Source organism: Phacochoerus africanus, chromosome 2, assembly GCF_016906955.1.
Source record: "Phacochoerus africanus isolate WHEZ1 chromosome 2, ROS_Pafr_v1, whole genome shotgun sequence".
NCBI classification, from domain to species: Eukaryota; Metazoa; Chordata; class Mammalia; order Artiodactyla; family Suidae; genus Phacochoerus; species Phacochoerus africanus.
In genome coordinates this window covers 229992322-230013078 of record NC_062545.1, presented here as the reverse complement: position 1 = coordinate 230013078, position 20757 = coordinate 229992322, and the positions used below count along the sequence as shown (strand labels likewise).

At 41.1% G+C, this 20757-nt stretch overlaps 1 protein-coding gene across 1 annotated transcript in view; it reads left to right on the top strand.

Annotated features, from left to right (window-relative positions):
- TRPM6 (transient receptor potential cation channel subfamily M member 6) overlaps positions 1-20757 on the top strand; it is a 147950-nt gene that overhangs the window by 37026 nt on the left and 90167 nt on the right. The window contains exons 9-11 of the mRNA XM_047769235.1: positions 10312-10483; positions 18490-18658; positions 20536-20659. Of these exons, the coding sequence (XP_047625191.1) occupies positions 10312-10483; positions 18490-18658; positions 20536-20659 (465 nt within the window). The remainder of the gene's footprint in view (positions 1-10311; positions 10484-18489; positions 18659-20535; positions 20660-20757) is intronic.

The window sequence follows — 20757 nt, the reverse complement described above, 5'->3', positions numbered from 1 at the left end:
GGTACCAGCCATCACCTTCTATCACCTGGATGATTATAGTGGCCTCCCCTAAGCTCATCCATGCTCTTATTAAACAGTCTAATCTCAGCAGAGTAGCCAGAATAAGTCTTCTAAAATATAAACCACCTCAAGCTTCTCCTCTGTGAAAAAATTCTTCAATGCCTCCTGTCTCGCTCAGAGTACAGCATGCCCTCACATATTTGTGGGTTATGCATCCTCAGATTCAACCAACCACAGATGAAAAAAATTCCAGTAAGTTCCAAAAAGTAAAACTTGAATTTGCCCCTCATGGGCAACTATTTATAATAATAGAAGCTCCTGGATCTTTAACCCACTGAGCAAGGCCAGGGATGGAACCTGCATCCTTATGGATACTAGTTGGGTTCATTAACTGCTGTTAAAGATCTGGTGTTGTGGTGAGCTGTGGTGTAGGTCGTAGACGTGGCTCAGATTCTGGTTGCTGTGGCTGTGGTGTAGGCCGGTGGCTAGAGCTCTGATTGGACCCCCTAGCCTGGGAACCTCCATGTGCTGAAAATGCGGCCCTAAAAATACAAGAAAAAAATAACAATTACATGTATTAGATATTGTAAGCGATCTTGAGATGATTTTTTTTTTTTTGTCTTTTTGCTATTTCTTTGGGCTGCTTCCGTGGCATATGGAGGTTCCCAGGCTAGGGGTTGAATCGGAGCTATAGCCCCCGGCCTACGCCAGAGCCACAGCAACACAGGATCCGAGCCGCGTCTGTAACCTACACCACAGCTCACGGCAACGCCGGATCGTTAACCCACTGAGCAAGGGCAGGGACCGAACCGGCAACCTCATGGTTCCTAGTCGGATTCGTTAACCACTGCGCCACGACGGGAACTCCAGATACTATGGCATTTTATGTAAAGGACTTGAACATTGGTGTATTTGGTATCCATGGGGGTCCTGGATGCAGTCCCCCACATGTGCTGAGGAAGGACTGTACTAGCCAGGCTTTTCACAATAACATACATGCAGTAAAACCAGGGACATTCATGATTTGCCCTTATCATCCCTCATTCCATACTGCTCTCTGCTTCATTCATTCCTGTACATTAATTCTTTGATGCTGTTTTCCTAAGGGTAATGGTCTTATCTGTTTATAAGACTAATGTATGCTTTTGGTAGCAATCTCAAGAATTACCAAAAATTACATGAAAGATAACAACTGTTAATATTTTGGTGTGTATGATTCCAGAATTTTTTAAATTTAATTTTGCATATATTAAGAAAAAAAGTGTGTATAAAAAATAGAAACCAACTCTTATGATCTGTTTTTTTTTTGCTTAACTATTTAATTATTTTTCTATATCACTGTATTAATTAAGATGTGCTTATGGTTTAACTTTCATTTTTGAAAACTTCAAACATTCTAAAGAGTTGAGAGATTAGAATAATCAACTGTTATGAACTCATAGTCAATTTTGTTTCATGCTATCATTCATCCACTCTCAACCTCCTGCCTCCATTATTTTGAAGCGAATTCCAGACATCAAATAATTTCATTGGTAAATATTTTAGTAGTTATTTCTAAAATATGTAGACAATTATAAAATATCACCATATTGACATTGTCCTATATAAAAAATTAATAGTAATTTCTGAATATCATCAAATATCTAGTTTATGTTCAAGTTTCTGATAGTCTCATAATTTTTTAGTTGTTTGATTTTATTATCCTCCAAATTTCCCTACATTGTGGTGGGTTACTATGTATTTTGGGTCACTTTGTTTGTTTATTTATTTATTTATTTTGTCTTTTGTCTTTTTAGGGCCGCACCTGCAGCGCATGGAGATTCCCAGGCTAGGGGTTGAATTGGAGCTGTAGCTACTGGCGTACACCACAGTCAAGGCAACGTAGGATCTTAGCCACGTCTGTGACCTACACAATAGCTCACAGCAATGCTGGATCCTTAACCCACTGAGCGGGGCCAGGGATTGATCCCTAGTCCTCATGGATACTAGTTGGCTTCGTTAATTACTGAGCCATGACAGGAACTCTGCTTGGGTCACTTTAAATCTAGGAATTTCCTCTATCTATCCCGCCCCCTGACCTTTTTTTCTTTTTTTTTCAATTTATTTGTTGAAGAAACTTGCCCATTCCTGAAGAGTTGACCATAGTTTGGATTTTGCAGATTTAACCTCATATAGTAGTGTTCAACCTATTTCTCCTTGGTCTTTCCTATAAATTGGTAGTTTGCTTTGAAAGTTATGATGAGGTTTAGATTCTTTTTGTACAAGTTTATTCCCTAGGATGAGATGTGTCCTTACTCATAATATATGATTATTTTCTTTTTATAATGTCATTGCTTAGATTTATTATTTCAGTAGGGTTGCAAAACTGCTAATATTTAATTATAGTGTTTTTCATCATTTAAGTAGTCTAAAAAGAGAACTATTTTCTCATCAACTGCTTGGTTTACCTTGTGGTACAGTTGTATGGGAAAGGATAGGGAAATGTTTGATTCTTCCTCTTGATTTGCCAGTTTTCAAAACAACACGTTGATTATCTACCATCCTCCCAGGTGAACAAGACTTTTTTTTTTGATTCATGAAGATAAACATATATTGTATGTTTTTATCCATTATTCCAATATAGTTATTATTCTTTATCATACTCATATTGTACCTTTATGCCAGTGGAGCATTTCAAGTTGTCTCCTGTGTCCTTTTAACACAATTCTAGTCATTTTTATTTTTTTCAATTTATTATTTTTTTTATTACTCAATGAATTTATTACATTTATAGTTGTACAATGATCATCACAATCCAATTTTATAGGATTTCCATCCCACAACCCCAGTGCATCCCCCCACCCCCTGAACTGTCTCCTTTGGAAACCATAAGTTTTTCCAAGTCTGTGAGTCAGTATCTGTTCTGCAAAGAAGTTCAGTCTGTCCTTTTTTCAGATTCCACATGTCAGTGAAATCATTTGATGTTGGTGTCTCATTGTATGACTGACTTCACTTAGCATGATAGTTTCTAAGTCCATCCATGTTGCTAAAAATGCTGGTATTCCGTTCCTTTTAATGGCTAAATAATATTCCATTGTGTACCACATCTTCTTGATCCACTTCTTGATCTACTTCTTGATTCCACTTCTTGATCCACACCTCTGTCGATGGACATTCAGGTTGTTTCCATGTCTTGGCTATTGTAAATAGTGCTGCAATGAACATTGGAGTACATGTCTTTGCGAGTTGCGGTTTTCTCTGGATAGATGCCCAGGAGTGGGATTGCTGGATCACATGGTAGTTCTATTTTTAGTTTTTTGAGGAATCTCCATACTGCTTTCCAGAGTGGTGGCACCAATTTACAATCCCACCGCCAGTGTAATAGGGTGCCTTTTTCCCCCACACCCTCTCTAGCAGTTATTGTTTATGGACTTTAGGATGATGGCCATTCTAGCCGGTGTAAGGTGGTACCGCATATTGGTTTTGATTTGCATTTCTCTAATAATGAGTGATGTTGAACATCTTTTCATGTGTTTCTTGGTCATCTGTATGTCTTCTTTGGAGAACTGTCTATTTAGCTCTTCTGCCTAACATCATTGAGAATGATGTTAGCTGTGGTTTGTCATATATGGCCTTTATCATGTTGAGGTAGGTTCCCTCTATGCCCACTTTCTGAAGGGTTTTTATCAGAAATGGGTGTTGGATTTTGTCAAAGGCTTTTTCTGTGTCTATTGAGAGGATCATATGGTTTTTATTCTTCAGTTTGTTAATGTGGTGTATCACACTGATGGATTTGTGGATATTGAAGAACCCTTGCATCCCTGGAATAAATCTTGCTTGATCATGATGAACAATCCTTTGAATGTATTGTTGGATGTGGTTTGCTAGTATTTTGTTGAGGATTTTTGCATTGATGTTCATCAGTGAAATTGGCCTGTAGTTTTCTTTTTTTGTGGAATCTTTGTCTGGTTTTGGTACCAGGGTGATGGTGGCCTCATAGAATGAGTTTGGGAGTATCCCTTCTTCTGCAATTTTTTGGACTAGTTTCAGAAGGAGAGGTGTTAGCTCTTCTCTAAATGTTTGATAGAATTCGCCTGTGAAGCCATCTGGTCCTGGACTTTTGTTTGTTGTAAGTTTTTTAATCACAGTTTCAATTTCAGTTCTTGTGATGGGTCCATTCATCTTTTCTATTTCATCTTGGTTCAGTCTTGGAAGATTGCACCTTTCTAAGAATTTGTCTAGGTTTTCCATTTTATTGGCATATAGTTGCATATAATAGTCTCTTATGATCCTTTGTATCTCTGTGATGTCCCTTGTTACTTCTCCTTTTTCATTTCTAATTATTGATTTGAGTCCTCTCTCTTTTTTGCTTGATAAGTCTGGCTAAGGTTTTATCAATTTTGGTGATCTTTTCAAAGAACCAGCTTTTTGTTTCATTGATCTTTTCTATGGTTTTCTTTGTTTCTAGTTCATTGATTTCTGCTCTGATCTTTATGATTTCTTTCCTTCTATTAACTTTAGGTCTTGTCTGTTGTTCTCTCTCAAGCTGCTTTAGATGTAAAGTTAGCTTGTTTATTTGGGCTTTTTCTTGTTTCTTGAGGTGGGCTTGAGGTGCCTCTTAGAATGGCTTTTGTTGCATCCCATAGGTTTTGGAGTGTCGTATCTTCATTGTCTTTTGCTTCTAGGTACTTTTAAATTTCCTCTTTGATTTCTTCAGTGATCCATTGGTTGTTTAGTAGCATGTTGTTTAGTCTCCATGTGTTTGTGTTTTTTGCTGTTTTTTTCTGGTTGTTGATTTCTAGTTGTATAGCGTTGTGGTGGGAAAAGATGCTTGCTATGATTTCAATTTTCTTAAAGTTACCGAGGTTGGATTTGTAGCCCAGGATGTGATCCATCTTAGAGAATGTTCCATGTGCACTTGAGAAGCATGTGTATTCTGTTGCTTTTGGATGAAATGTCCTCTAAATATCTATTAAGTCCATCTGGTTTAATGCTTCATTCAGGGCCTGTGTTTCGTTATTGATTTTCTGTCTGGCTGATCTGTCCCATTGCTGTAAGTGGGGTGTTAAAGTCCCCCACTATGATTGTGTTATTGCTGATTTGTCCTTTTAAGGTTGTTAGCAGTTGCCTTATAGATTGTGGTGAACCTGTGTTGGGAGCGTAGATATTTAAAATTGTTTTATCATCTTCTTGGATTGATCCTTTGATCATTATGTAATGTCCTTCTTTGTCCCTTAAAATATTCTTCATTTTAAAGTCTATTTTGTCTGATATGAGTATTGCTACTTTTGCTCCCCGTTTGCATGAAATATTTTCTTCCATCCTCTCACTTTTAATTTGTATGTGTCCCTAGAAGTGAAGCGGATCTCTTGAAGATAGCATGTATATGGGTCTTGTTTTTGTATCCATTCAGCCAGTCTATGTCATTTGGTTGGGGCGTTTAGTCCATTAACATTTAAGGTAATTAGTTATATGTATGGTCTTATTTCATTTTATTAATTGCTTTGGATTTGTTTTTGTTGCTCTTTTTTCTTCCCTTCTTCTCTTGTTCTCTCTTCTTGTGGTTTGATGTTTATCTTTAGTGTTGTATTTGAGTTGATTTTTCTTATTTGTGTATCAATTGTAGATTTTTGGTTTGCAGTTACTCTGAAGTTTTGATATAAGAGTCTGTATGTATATGAGATTGTTTTAAGTTGTTGGTTTCTTAATTGCAAGTGCATCTCCTGTGTCCTGCATTTGTACCCTCCTCTTCTCGTGATTTCTGATTTTGGTAGCATAATTGTGCATGGATGATTTCATATCTTTACTGTATATATTCCTTTACTGGTGAGATTGTTATTTGTGGTATTTTGGTTTCCTTTTGCTGCCTTTTCTTTTCTGCCTCGAGAAGTTCTTTTAGTATTTGTTGTAAGGCTGGTTTAGTGTTGCTGAATTCTCTTAGCTTTTGATTATCTGTGAAGGTTTTGATTTCTCCTTCAAATCTGAATGAGAGCCTTGCTGGGTAAGTAATCTTGGTTGCAGGTTTTTTCCTTTCTTCACGTGAAGTATATCATGTCACTCCCTTCTGGCCTGCAGAGTTTGTGCTGAAAAATCTGCCAATAACCTTATTGGTGTTCCCTAGGATGTTATTTGTTTCTTTTCCCTAGCTGCTTTCAGTATTTTCTCTTTGTCTTTAATTTTGGTCGGTTTGATTAATATGTGTCTCGGGGTGTTCCTCCTTGGGTTTATTTTATATGGTACTCGTTGTGCTTCCTGGATGGATTTGAGGGAGTGATTCCTTCCCCATGTTAGGGAAGTTTTCGGCTATTATCTCTTGGAATATTTTTTCTGTCCCCTTCCCTCGCTTCTCCTTCTGACACCCTAAGAATATGGATGTTGGTGTGTTTCACGTTGTTCCAGAGTTCTCTGAGACTCTTCGTTTGTTTTCAATCTTTTTTCTCTTTTCTGTTCTGCATCCGTAATTTCCACTAACCTGTCCTCCAGTTCACTTATTTGTTCTTCTGCCTCCTGTATTCTGCTGTTGGCTGCTTCTAGAGAATTTTTTATTTCAGTTATTGTATTTTGCATCTCTTCTTGCTTAAGTTTTATATCTTGTATCTCTTTGCTCAGTGTTTCCTGTAAGTTATCCATCTTTGCCTCCAGTTTATTTCCAATGTCTTGCATCATCTTTAACATCAACAGTCTAAAGTCTTTTTCTGGAGGCTGAGAATCTCCTGATCACTTAGCTGATTTTCTGGCATTTTTCCTTTCTCCCTCATCTGAGTTATAGTCCTCTGTCTTTTCATTTTTATAGGTTTTTGGTGTGGTGACCTTCTTACAGATAATAGAGTTGTCGCCTCTCTTACTTCTGGTGTCTGCCCCCCTCATGGCTGAAGTCGGGTATGGGGGCTTACTCTAGGCTTCCTGATGGGAGGGACTGATGCCTGCCCCCTGGTAGGTGGAGCTGATTCCTATCCCTATGGGAGCTGGGGCTTAGTCTCTGGATGGGATTAGATGTGGCTGTGTGCCTGGGGAATCTTTAGGCAGCCTGTTTGCTGAGGGGTGGGGCTTTGATCCCACCTGGATTGTTCTTTGGCCTGGGGCTTCTCAGTGCTGATGTGTAAGGCCAGATTTTCCCAAAATGGCCACCTCCAAAGAGAGGCATGCTGTTGAATACTCCTGAGAGCTTTGCTTCCAATGTCCTTCCCTCACACCAAGCCACATTCACCCGTTTTCCCAGGAGGTCCTCCAAGAACTACAGTCAGGTTTGACCCAGATTCCTATGGAGACTTTACTTTGCCCTGGCACTCAGTGCACCTGAAAGTCTGTGTGTGCCTTTTAAGAATGGGGTCTCCATTTCCCCCAGCCCCGTGGAGCTCCTGTGCACAAGCCCCACTGGCCTTCAATGCCAGATGCTCCAGGGGCTCTTTCTCCCAGTGCCAGATCCCCACACATGGGAGTTTGATGTGGGGCTCAAAACTCTCACTCCTGTAGTTGAGTCTCTGTGGAACCAGTTAGTTTCCCGTCTGTGGAGCTTCCCACCCAGGAGGTATGGTGTTGGTTATATCAGGAAATTGCCCCTCCCACCTCTTGTATGTGGCCTCCTCTTTGTCTTATGGAGTAGGATATCTTTTTGAAGGCTTCTCGTTCATTTGGTTGAAGATTGCTCAGCCTTTAGTTGTGAATTTTGTTGTTTTTAGGAGAGAAGTTGAGCTCCAGTCCTTCTGTTCCACCATGTTAATCCCATGTCTCTCCTAGTCATTTTTCATTGCTTCCTTATGTTTTAGTATGAAACAAATGTTCCAGGCTCATTGTGTGTATTTTTTGCTCCTAGAGAAATGGATGGTTGCTTTCAGTGGGAAATAATAAGAGACCACATTCTGGGGGCCTAGGGTGCATTTTGATTTTTCATGCTTGATCAAGTTTTACTGTATTAATGTACTATTATTTATTTATTCCTCTATATTGCCCATTTGGGTTCCCTCTTTTTTCACTTTTACCAAAAGTGGTATTAACATTGTGATAAGATAACATATATCTTGAAACTATCTAAAAAGTCATTCTCAAAGTACAATGTTTGGAACAGTTGGTATGTACCTTTTAAAATGTGACTCATGGAGTTCGCCTTGTGGTGTAGTGGAAACAAATCTGACTAATGTCCATGAGGATGTGGGTTCGATCCCTGGCCTCATTCATTAGGTTAAGGATCTGGCGTTGCTGTGGTCTAGGTCTCAGACATGGCTCAGATCCTGCATTGCTGTGGCTATGGTGTAGGCCAGCAGCTGTAGCTCCTATTTGATCCTTAGCCTGGGAATTTCCATATGCCTGGGGTGCAGCCCTAAAAAGCAAAACCAACAAACCAAAAAAGGTGTCTCATTGCCTTCTAAAAAGATGGTAACAAGTTATGTTCCAAACATCAGGGTCTAAGGATGCCCATTTCCCTGAATCATTTCCAACTTTGGGTATTCTGGCTTTTTAAAAATTTTGCCATTCTTATAGGTATAAAAACATCTAGTTTTTTTTTTTTTTGTCTTTTGTCTGTTGTTGTTGTTGTTGCTATTTCTTCGGCCGCTCCCACGGCACATGGAGGTTCCCAGGCTAGGGGTTGAATCGGAGCTGTAGCCACCGGCCTACGCCAGAGCCACAGCAACGCGGGATCCGAGCCGCGTCTGCAACCTACACCACAGCTCACGGCAACGCCGGATTGTTAACCCACTGAGCAAGGGCAGGGACCGAACCCGCAACCTCATGGTTCCTAGTCGGATTCACTAACCACTGCGCCACGACGGGAACTCCACCTAGTTGTTCTCATATACATTTGTCTGATTACTAGTGAGGTTCAACATCTTTTCATGGAGTTATTGTGTGTTTTTGAGCATAGTTTAAATTATAAAATGTGTTTCAAAATATATATTCTATTAACATTTTTGTTTGCCATATATGCGGCATTTACCAGTGTTAAATTTATATGATTTATGAACATTTCTCCACATAAAAAATAGGTGTTAAATCTATTTATCATTTTCCTTTTGGTTTCTGGCATAAGTGTCATGTTTAGGAATTATAAAGGCAACTTTTAAAGACTAATATTGGAGTTCCTGTCATGGCACGGCATAAGCAAATCCAACTAGGAACCATGAGGTTGCAGGTTTGATCCTTGGCCTTGCTCAGTGGGTTAAGGATCCAGCATTGTGGTGAGCTGTGGTATAGGTCCCAGATGTGGCTCAGATCTGGTGTTGCTGTGGCTCTGGTGTAGGCCGGCATCTGTAGCTCTGATTAGATCCCTAACCTGGGAACCTCCAAATGCCGTGGGTGTGGCCCTGAAAAGACCAAAAAAAAAAAAAAATACAGACTAATATTTGTAACGTTCATGGTACTTTTAACATCTATTATTTCTTTTAAGCCTCACAGCAGCTCTCTGCTATAGGAATTATTATCATCACTTATACATGAGGAAACTAAACCTGAGAAAGGAGTTAGGAGTTACCCAGAGTTAACTAGGAGAGTCTAGTCTTAAACTTGGGCTCTTGGACTCCAAACACAGTCAGCCCTTCCTGTTTTGTGGATTCTGCATCTGAGGAATCAACCAACAGTGGATCCTAGGATTCAACCCCAACTACAGATCCAGTGGATACTGAGGGCCGACTATACTATGACATTTAATGTAAGGGACTTGAGCATCTGCGGATTTTAGATTCTGTGAGTGGTCCTGGAACTAATCCCCCACAGATACCAAATAGCTGTACTGTGTTCTCCTCTCTAAAAATAATTAAGAATCGAAGTAGCTTATAAAAGAATCAGAAAATGTTAATGAAGATCTGGATATTTTATATGGGATGAATGCATTTGCATTTGCTATTCACTTCATTTGGAAAAAAAAAATCAGTGTCCAAATATTATTCTGAAATAGATCTATTAAAAGGCATAGTTTCTGGATAGCTCTGTAGTCTGTGTACCAATGCAGATCATTGAACTATTTTTAATGATCTGAGAAAAGGTAAGTTCAGAAATTGAAAACAAATATTTGGAGCCATTTATTAGCAAGGTAACAGTACTATGACATCCAAGTATGTGGTCAGCGGGCTTACGTTGTTGAGCATGGTGTGTGCCAATGTTGTTGAACTTGTCAGTCTCATGTAGTGCAAGCAGTATACCAGTCATGCATTAAAGGGCTACATAGCCGTCCATAAAAAAAAAAAAAAATCAGTAAAGCCAAATTGATTCTGCAGATAGCTTGAGAAGCACTGCTCTTGGTATCACTTCTTACTCTGTCATGCATAGCCAGGCCTTTGGAGCAGCTGACCCAGGAAGAATCTCAGGTTCTGATCCCTCCTTATCCTCACCATCTTGCAGGTGGTGTGCCTGTACCAGACTCTGGGCAACCCCCTCAGCAAACTAACCACACTCAACTGCATGCACTCCCACTTCATCCTTTCTGATGACGGCACCGTGGGCAAGTATGGAAATGAGATGAAGCTCAGGCGCAACCTGGAAAAGTACCTCTCTCTGCAGAAAATACACAGCCGTGAGTACCCTGGGGGGCTTAGGGCCCTGCTGAGGAGCAAGATGCTGCCTCAAGTTAATGCCTGGCCTGCAAGCCCTCAGTGGAAAGAAAGTAAACTGTAACGTAGTGCAGAACTGAACTGTGGGTGACAGAGGAGAGAAAGAAATCTTTGGGGACAGCATAGTCAGGGGAGGTTTGGTGTCAGAGTGGAGACTTTAGCAGAGCCTCCAGGATTCTTTGGGGTTGGGTGTGTAGGGCGAGAGAGGAGAGGCAGTGATCTGGAGATGGGGTTTGCTGAGGAGCAGTAAGAGGACTAGACTGAGAAGAGTAGGGGTATGAGCCTTGACAGGGACGATGATATTTCATACATGGGTGGGGTGGTCCTACTCAGGGAAGGGTTGAAATAAAAAAAAAATTATGGCCGTACTCTCAGCCCATGGACGTTCTCAGGCTGGGGACTGAACCCTTGCCTCAGCAGCAATCTGAGCTCTGCAATCAGATTCTTAACCTACTGTGCCACAGGAGGAACTCTGAGATGAGGACTTTTAGAGCTAGGGACCTTTGAAGGTATTGATGATGTGCTTTGAGATGGCTGTTTTGGTAGTGTTTGCAGGAGGAGAAGAGAGATGGGGGACAGAATCAGTGAGTGTCCTTGGATGCAGAGGAGAGAATCCTTAAAGGGAGGAAGAAGGGTTGGGTGCTGCCTGGAGCAGAGGTGGCTCCTTCCTCTTTTTTTTTTTATTGATTTGTTTTTGTTTGTTTGTTTGTTTAGGGCTGTACCTGTGGCTATGGAAGTTCCCAGGCTAGGGGTTGAATCAGAGCTATAGCAGCCAGCCTACATCCTAGCCCCAGGAATGCAGGATCCGAGCCATGTCAGTGACCTACAGCACTGTTCATGGCAATGCCGGATCCTTAACCTACTCAGTGAGATCTGGGATCAAACCCAAGTTCTCGTGGATACCAGTCAGATTCCTTTTGGCTCCTTCCTCTTTTGGTGATATAACCTTCCACAAAATACTCCCACTCTCTGGGCAGAGATGGAAAGAATTGGGAAGGCTGTGGGGGTGGGGGTGGGGAGGGCTTATCTTTATCAGTCTTTGACTTTGAGCTGGAAATTGCTGAACATCCTTTGAATTTGCTGAATTTTTGACCTGGGTCCTTTGAGGCAGCAGAATGTAGTGAGGTCAGATGGATCAAAGCTCTGACATTTACTGCCTCTGGCCTTGGGCAATGAAATTATCTGTCAAATTGTTTTCTTACCAAATGGAAGAAAATCTACCTCTGCTTTTTGTTGTGAGAGTTAGAAGAGATTAGGTCTGTCAGATGTGCCTGGAAAAGTATTGGGTACATAATATGTCCTCAGTAAATGTGTTTCTTTCCTTTTAGACTTCTTTGGCACAGGGGTCTTCTCCTGTTTGGGGTGGGGGCAGGGAGAGAGACTCTAAGTTGTTGCCAGTCATTAAGAGCTTAGTGCAAGTGAAGTTTGAAGGCTCTTTTCGGTCAGGAATGGAACAGGGAGAAAACAGCTGGTATGTGGTCCTGGAGGAGGGGTGGCCAGCTGGGAGAGAGACCCATGGAGGAGGGGCGGGGGGTGCAGGTAGAGATTGCCCTGCAGGGAAAGCCCTGCAGGGATCTGAACTATCAGTTATTTGAAAGGTCCTGTTGCCTTGTTGCGGAAACTTGGCCTCAGCTTCTGTCCACCAGTGCTGAATAGAAACACGGAGACAGAGTTTTGGGTGAAGGAGAAAAAGATAGCTTTTATTGCTTTGCCAGGCAAAGGAGGCCACAGCTGGCTAATACCTTAAAGATTGTCTACTCCATTGGGAAGACTTGTAGGGAGTTTTATAGTAAAAAGGAGAAAAATAGATTTTCAGATAGGAATCAGGATTGGGGCAGACATGCATTCTTCTTCCTTTGGGGGAACATAAGTCATCAAAGCTGACGCCCTGCCATCTCGGCATGATCATGATGGTGGTATTCTGGTTTATTGCCTAGAATAACAGTACTTGCGAAAAGGGCATATTGATCAGAAATCAGAACAAACCGGGAAAGTTCCTAAAGAACATTATGTGCTAATAATCTTTAACCCACAGGCTTAATTATGCTCATGGTCCCTATTCTTTAGCTTACGGGTGATTGTGTTTAGGGTACAATTTATCTAGGGAGAAGGACAAGGAATTACTCTAAGCTGTTCAGTTTTAAAGTATTCATTTCTAAAAAAAGCATGAGGAATGTAACTTTTCTCTTAGGTAAGATGCCTACATCATTTTGCGTATCTCTTGAGAGGGAATCAGGATTCTGTCACAAGGCCGTATTATTGTTTCATGACTGTTCCTCTTTTGTCTTTTGTCCTTACTCGATTAACTGTCGGAGCCTATCCCTTGGAACTCAGGGAAGGTCATGAAGGCTAAATCAGGCCCGTTTTCTAAAAATAAGAAATGGGGGACACAGAAAGGCTTTTCTGCCCAGAGGCCCCATAGGGCCCTGCTTGGTTACAGCTTCTGTGGACCTGAGCTCTCCATTTGTGCCCAGGGTTCTGTGCAGCATTATAATGTATGCCCCATGAGAGCAAAGTCTCTTTCTTATTTTCTGCTGATTATCCCTTTGTGGATGAAAGAAGATAGTCCTGAGTTTGCATGTCAGCATATGTGACTGACATTTCTATTTTCAAAGACTGTGAAATTTAGGATTTATTTGGAGGGTTTTGCTATCTGTGAAGAGATAATGTGGAGTCAATTCCAATGGATTGGTAACATTTATTATTCACAGAGACTGACAGGAAAATAGCAAAAACTTAAACACACACATGCATGCACACACACAGAAAAGAAGAAAGGAATGAGAAATGAAGGAAGGAAGGAAGAAAGAAAGAGACAATTACAAAAGGCCCCAACAAACACAAAATTCTTTAAGTATCAAAGCTGATCTTCATACTGATGAACTCACTAGGGGCTTTCTGCAGTTTTTTTTTTATTATAGTTGATTTATAATGTTCTATCAATTTCTGCTGTACAGCAAAGTAATCCACTTATTATATATATTTTTTCTCACATTATCCTCAGTCATGTTGTATCACAAGTGATTAGATATAGTTCCCTGTGCTATACAGCAGGATCTCATTACTTATCCACTCCAAATGCAATAGTTTACATCTACTAACCCTAAACTCCCAGTCCTTCCCATTCCCTCTCCTTCCTCCTTGATAACCACAAAGCTGTTCTCCAAGTCCATGAGTTTGTTTGTTTTCTGTAGATAGGTTCATTTGTGCCATATATTAGATTCTATATATAAGTGATATGGTATTTGTCTTTCTCTTTCTGACTTACTTCACTTAATATGAGAGTCTCTAGTTCCATCCATGTTGCTGCAGATGGCATTATTTCGTTATTTTTTATGGCTGAGTAGTATTCCATTGTGTGTGTGTGTGTGTGTGTGTGTGTATACACCATATCTTCTTAATCCATTCATCATTTGTTGATGGATGTTTAGGTTGTTTCCATGTCTTGGCTATTGTAAATAGTGCTGCAATGAAAATACAGCTGCATGTATCTTTTTCAATGACACTTTTGTCCAGGTCATATTTCTGGGTCACATGGTAGTTCTATGTAGTTTTCTGAGGTACCTCCCTACTGTTTTCCCTACTGGTTGTACCAGTGTACATTCTTTATTTTTACTTTGTCCTTTTGCCTTTTCTTGGGCCGCTCCTGTGGCATATGGAGGTTCCTAGGCTAGGGGTCTAATTGAAGCTGTAGCCACTGGCCTATGCCAGAGCCACAGCAACACAGGATCCGAGCTGCGTCTGTGACCTACACCACAGCTCACAGCAACGCCAGATCCTTAACCTACTGAGCAGGCCAGGGATCGAACCCTCAACCTCATGGTTCTTAGTCGGATTCCTTAACCACTGCACCACGACGGGAACTCCTGTTGACTTTTTAATGATGGCCATTCTGACCAGTGTGAGGTGGTACCTCATAGTAGTTTTCATTTGCATTTCTCTAATAATTAGTGATGTTGAGCATTGTTTCACGTGCCTGTGGACCATCTGTATATCTTCTTTGGGGAAAAGATCTTTTACCCATTTTTCAATTGGGTTATTGTTTTTTGGCTATTGAATCGTATAAGTTGTTCATGTATTATTATAGATTAAGCCTTTGTCAGTTGCATCTTTTGAAACTATTTTCTTCCATTCTGTAAGTTGTTAAAAAGGAATTTACCTGGATGAAATGAAAATAAACAAATCCGACTAGGAACCATGAGGTTGCGGGTTCGATCCCTGGCCTTGCTCAGTGGGTTAAGGATCTGGCATTGCTGTGAGCTATGGTGTACGTCGCAGATGCGGCTTGGATCTGGCGTTGCTGTGGCCCTGGTGTAGGCTGGCAGCAACAGCTCCGAATCGACCCCTAGCCTAGGAACCTCCATATGCTGTGGGTGCAGCTCTTAAAAAAAAAAGCAAACAAAAAAACTCTTTTCTTGAATGTTCTCATTTCTTTTCAGCTGCACTTCTTAGAGTCCCTTGTAAAGCCTTGATATTGGGAGAGAGCAATTACCAAAAAAACAAAAACAAAACAAAACAAAACCCAACTTGATAAAGTTGCTGTAGAGATCCCAGGGTTCATCCATTTGAAACATGGCCAGTGTCAGTTCCTGTGATGTATGCCTGTCAGGATGGAAAGCATAGGATTAGTGGCTTTACATGTGTTCATAATCAGAGTCTTTTTTTTTTTTTTTGGTCTTTTTAGGGCACACTCTCAGCATATGGAAGTCCCCAGGCTAGGGGTCAAATTGGACCTGCAGGTGCCAGCCTATGCCACAGCCACAGAAACGCCAGAGTCAAGCCACATCTATAATTTACACCATAGCTCACAGCAATGCCGGATCCTTAACCCACTGAGTGAGGCCAGGGTTTGAACCTGAGTCTTCATGGATACTAGTAGGGTTTGTCACTACTGATACAGAAGGGGAATAATCCAAGTATTGATGGAGAAGAGCACCCTTTCCCGGATTGCTTCTCATTTGGAGCTGTAATGTTGTCTTCCTGTCTAACCTGAGAGCCTGGACTAGAGGCAGCTCTCTCCTGAGATTTGTCAGCAAGAACTTTATAGATTTTTTTTCTTTTAAATAAAATTTAATTAGTTGTGTCACTGAGATCCTTTTGGTGAAAATCATAAAAATTTGTTTTTGGTGAGGATTAGTTATTGCTTAAAAAAGATGTACTTAGCAGAAATTGAATTCTTTTCCTCTCCTGCAAAATAACCTTATTGATTTCTTTTTCTGATGATAAAAGTGTTATATAATGTATATTCAGTTACAGAAAGAAAACACAGAAGGAAGCTTTCCATAATCTCACTATCAAAAATAACCACCCTTTAATTTTCTCATCCATATGTTTTCAGAAGTTTTATATATATATTTGATATAGATATATATAGATATATATATATATATGGAAAGAACATTTTAAAATGAACACTGGGATCATATAATATCTTTTGTTGTCTTCTCATCCATTTCCACTAAAGGTGGATGTATTTCCTTAAAAATAAGGATAATTTAGCACATTTTTAATGGCTGCATAGTATTTCATCATAAAGGATATAAGACATTCTCTTTAAAAAGTTTTTTCCATTGATTTCAATGTTTTTTTAATTAAGGAAATATTTATCTAAATTTTCTTCTATTGATATTATGCCTTAAGAAACCATTTTCACCATTTAGTTTTTACGAGACAATGTTCTTAAAAGAACCCTATGCCTATCAGATGGTGTATCTTAGGTTTCATTTTTAGCGATAGAGAAAAAATAATAAGGAAGTGGAGGTGTGTGGAAAAGGAAAGGAAGGAAAATGTCAAAGCAATTCAATATGGTGAACGAGGCATTTGGATGCCTGCTGTCAGGCCCCCATTCTTAGCATTTGTGGAGTTAGGACAGATGTAAGTACTGATGGAAGCCCATGTACTCTAGTTTAAATATTTAAAAACTTTCAATTAAGCTAAAAATCAAAAGTAACAAGAGGATAGGAGTTTCCCTGGTGGCCTAGCCATTAAGGACTCAGCATTGCCACTGCTGTGGCTTCAGTTTGATTCTGGCCCAGGAACTTCCACATGCCTCAGGCATGAACAAAAAGCAACAGGAGGTCACGTTGTGGCTCAGCAGTAATGAACCCGACTAGTATCTGTGAGGATGTGAGTTCAATCCCTGGCCTCCCTCAGTGGGTTAAGGTTCTGGTGTTGCCATGAGCCAGTGTATGTTGAAGAAGTGGCTTGGATTTGGCATTGCTATGGCTGTGTGTAGGCTGGCAGTTGTAGCTCCAATTCGACCCCTAGCCTGGGAACATACATATGCTGTGGGCATGACCCTAAAAAGACAAACGAAAAAATCAAAAATGAGAATAATGTTCAATACTTTTACCTTTTCATATTTAGCTGAAAGGCCAGGTTTGAGGTTCAGGCAACCCCTGGAAGCAAGGATTTTAGGTTTCAAGGCTGTCCTGTGAGAGGGTGTGCACAGCCTTCCCTTGACCCTTGACCCTGTAGATTCCTCACTGTGAGGGGAGGGGTATTGCCAGAGGAGGTTGCTGCAGAACCTGGGGCCCAGAATGAAGTCTTCTGTTGCTCACATGTGAGTGTGGGTGTTGCTTGCTGATTTTTCCTTCTTTTGAAAAAAAATTTGATTTAAATACATCAATACACATAAAAGTTAAATGAGAAATCTGTAGAATAAACTGTTTACATATCCCTGAATCCTTCCCTTCCTTCTTCACTGTTAATAATTTGATGTATATCCTTATGGAGTTTTCTGGTCATTCATATAACATGATATACATATAGATATGTGCATATGTTTATATAAAATATATATCCACATATATGGTTTTAAAGTTTTAAATCATACTGGGCATATCATGCTGTAACTTTTGTTCACTTAATATCTATCTATTTATTTTTGTCTTTTTAGGGCCACACCTGTGATATGTGCAAGTTCCAGGCTAGGGGCAAATCAGAGCTGCAGCTGCAGCCTATGCCACAGCCCCAGCAACACCAGATCTAATCTGTGTCTGCGACCTACACCATAACTCACGGCAACAAAAGACAAAAAAATGTCCGGTGGCATATAGAGGATCCCAGGTTAGGATCAAATTGGAGCTATAGCGGTGGCCCTATGCCAGAGCCATAGCAATGCCGGATCGGAGCTGCATCTGCGACCTACACAGCAGCTCACAGCAACACCAGATCCTTAACCCACTGAGCAAGGCTAGGGACTGAACCTGTGTCCTCGTGGATGCTAGTAGGGTTCGTTAACCACTGAGCCATGACAGGAACTCCATGTTTTAAGTCTTTGAAGGTTACCCATTCCATTCTCTTCTTAGAAATAACCACTATTAGGAGTTTCCTTTGTAGCTCAGCAGTTAAGGAACCCGACTAGGATCCATGAGGATTCGGGTTCTATTCCCAGCCTCCCTCAGTGGGTTGAGGATCCGGCATAGCCGTGAACTGTGGTGTAGGTTGCAGATGTGGCTTGGCTGTGGTGAGGCTGGCAGCTGTAGCTCTGATTTGACCCTTAGCCTGGGAATTTCCTGCCTCAAGTTCAGACCTAAAAATCAAAAAAAAAAAAAAAATTACCACTATTAAAAGTTGATTGAATTAGCAAAGGTTTGATTATTTTTGGAGGGGAGTGGTGGATACATTGGGATCCACTATATCATTCTATTTTCTTTTAGGTACATTTGAAAATTTCCACAATAAGTTAAAACTTCTTGAAAACTACTACTTGTTATTTTTTTTAATTACTGAAAGCCTTTAGCTACCTTTTTAACTGGGAGAAGATGCTCTCACCACATTTGTGCTACTTCTATTTAAAGTCCAAGCTTCTGGCTTGGTCTTGAACTAAGCAAGCCCTGAGTCAAAGAGAGAGGGGCTAGTGCAAGCAGTGAATATATATGATCATTGAAAGACTTGTGTCTGGAAATCAGAATTGCCCATTGGCTGAGGTTCCTTTATAACAGTTTGACGTTTTCATCTGAAATAGGCTCAAGACAAGGCGTGCCCGTGGTGGGACTGGTGGTGGAAGGTGGTCCCAACGTCATCCTTTCAGTGTGGGAGACTGTGAAAGACAAAGACCCAGTGGTGGTGTGTGAGGGCACAGGCCGGGCCGCTGACCTCCTGGCCTTCACCCACAAGCATTTAGCAGACGAGGGGTGAGTTGTTGACTGTTCATTTCTGAAACTCCGCTGACTCCTTATTTTTCCATTTTAGTTCTTCCAGCTCTGCTTTCATGTGCGCTGGATATCCTTGGAGGAGAGACTGGGATTCTCTGGATATCTTGGAGGACAGAGAAGTTGAGACTGGAGTTCATTTTACAGTGGTTTTTGTATTTATAAAGCAACACCAAAATGCCCTCCAAAGATGCAAGTTACTCTCCTTATCTGAAAAGTGGCTGGTCTCTTGCAAGGACCTCAAGCCTTGTTTCAGCTTAGAGAAAAAACATCCAGGGGGAGTGAAGGCAGAGACTGCTGTGGCCCCAGATCACCTTCAAATTCATTTGCTGTTTGTAAAAATAGCAGAAATTGGGGAAATAGACATTCTGACATTTTTTGTAGCATAAGATGTACTTACTTGAGTTTTAGTTGTTGTTGTTTTTGTTTTTTTAGGGCTGCACTCATGGCATATGGAAGTTCCCAGGCCAGGGGTCGAATTGGAGCTGTAGCCACTGGCCTATGCCACAGTCACAGCAATGCCAGATCTGAGCCATGTCTGTGAGCTACACCACAGTTCATGGCAATGCTGGATCCTTAACCCACTGAGCGAGGCCAGGAATCAAACCTGCATCTTCATGGATACTGGTTGGGCTCATTACCACTGAGCCACAACTGAATTATTCGAGGTTTTAATTCTTTCTCTTTTTCAAACAATATGGTAGTTTTTTTTCTAGCCATCCCTATACTCAGTGTTACTCTTCCAATTTCAGAAGCATGATATTTCTATTGTGCAAGTACAGTTACAAACTGAAATGACCTCACTAATTTATGTAATAAACATTCATTTGCTGCTTATGTTATAATTGTTCTCTGATGGCTTTTCCCTTACAGTTTCTCTCCCCTTTCAGTCCTCAGCCTCTGCTCCACCCTCTAACCCCTTCCTGTTCTTTTACATCTCTCTCTTTCCTTAGGGTATCCTAAATGAGTGATTCTTGAACCTTTTGGAGTTTCAGCTTCTTTAAGAATATGATGCTTGGAGTTCCTGTCGTGGCTCAGTGGTTAACGAATCTGACTAGGAACCATGAGGTTGCGGGTTTGGTCTCTGGCCTTGCTCAGTGGGTTAAGGATCTGGTGTTGCTGTGAGCTGTGGTGTAGGTTGCAGAGGAGGCTCAAATCCCAAGTTGCTGTGACTCTGGCACAGGCTTGGCAGCTATAGCTCCGATTAGACCCCTAGCCTGGGAACCTCCTTATGCTGCAGGAGCGGCCCTAGCTAGGAAAGGCAAAAAGAGAAAAAAAGAATGATGCTCATAACTTCTGGCAATTTCACAGACCCCTGGAAGTATATGAGATTGAGAACCCTGCCCCAAGGGCATCCTTCTCAGGAGCATGGCAGATCAGCCCATTCTCCCTTTATTTCTTTTTCTTTTTTTTTTTTTTTTCTGTCTTTTTAAGGCTGTACCTGCTGCATATGGAGGATCCCAGGCTAGGAGTCTAACCACAGCTGTAGCCTCCGGCCTACACCACGGCCACAGCAACGCAGGATCTGAGCCCTGTCTGCGACCTACACCATAGCTCACAGCAACACCAGATCCATAATCCACCGAGTGAAGCCAGGGATCAAAGCTGCAATGGCTTCATTCCTAGTTGGATTCGTTTCCGACGCACCACGACGGGAACTCCTATTCTCCCTTTCTATTCAGCCTTTTCCTGGTGGTGCTGCTTTACTTTGCTTCCCATGCATTTGTCTTTTGGCAGAACTGTCCATAGAAACCTAGGTCGGAAGGAACAGCCGCAGGGATGTTGTACTTATGTTGATATTTCTGGCTCGTCTCCCTCTCTGCGTTGTGTCCAGTCACTGCCATTCCTCTCTCCCCTAGGACCCTGCGCCCTCAGGTGAAGGAGGAGATCATCTGCATGATTCAGAACACTTTCAACTTTAGTCTTAAACAGTCTAAGCACCTTTTCCAAATTCTAATGGAGTGTATGGTGCACAGGGATTCTGTGAGTATGATGAGTTGATGACTCAACCGATGTAAAAAATGCGGCTGTCTAACAACTCTGATATTTATTTTCACTTTTTTTTTCATTTTTACCTTGAT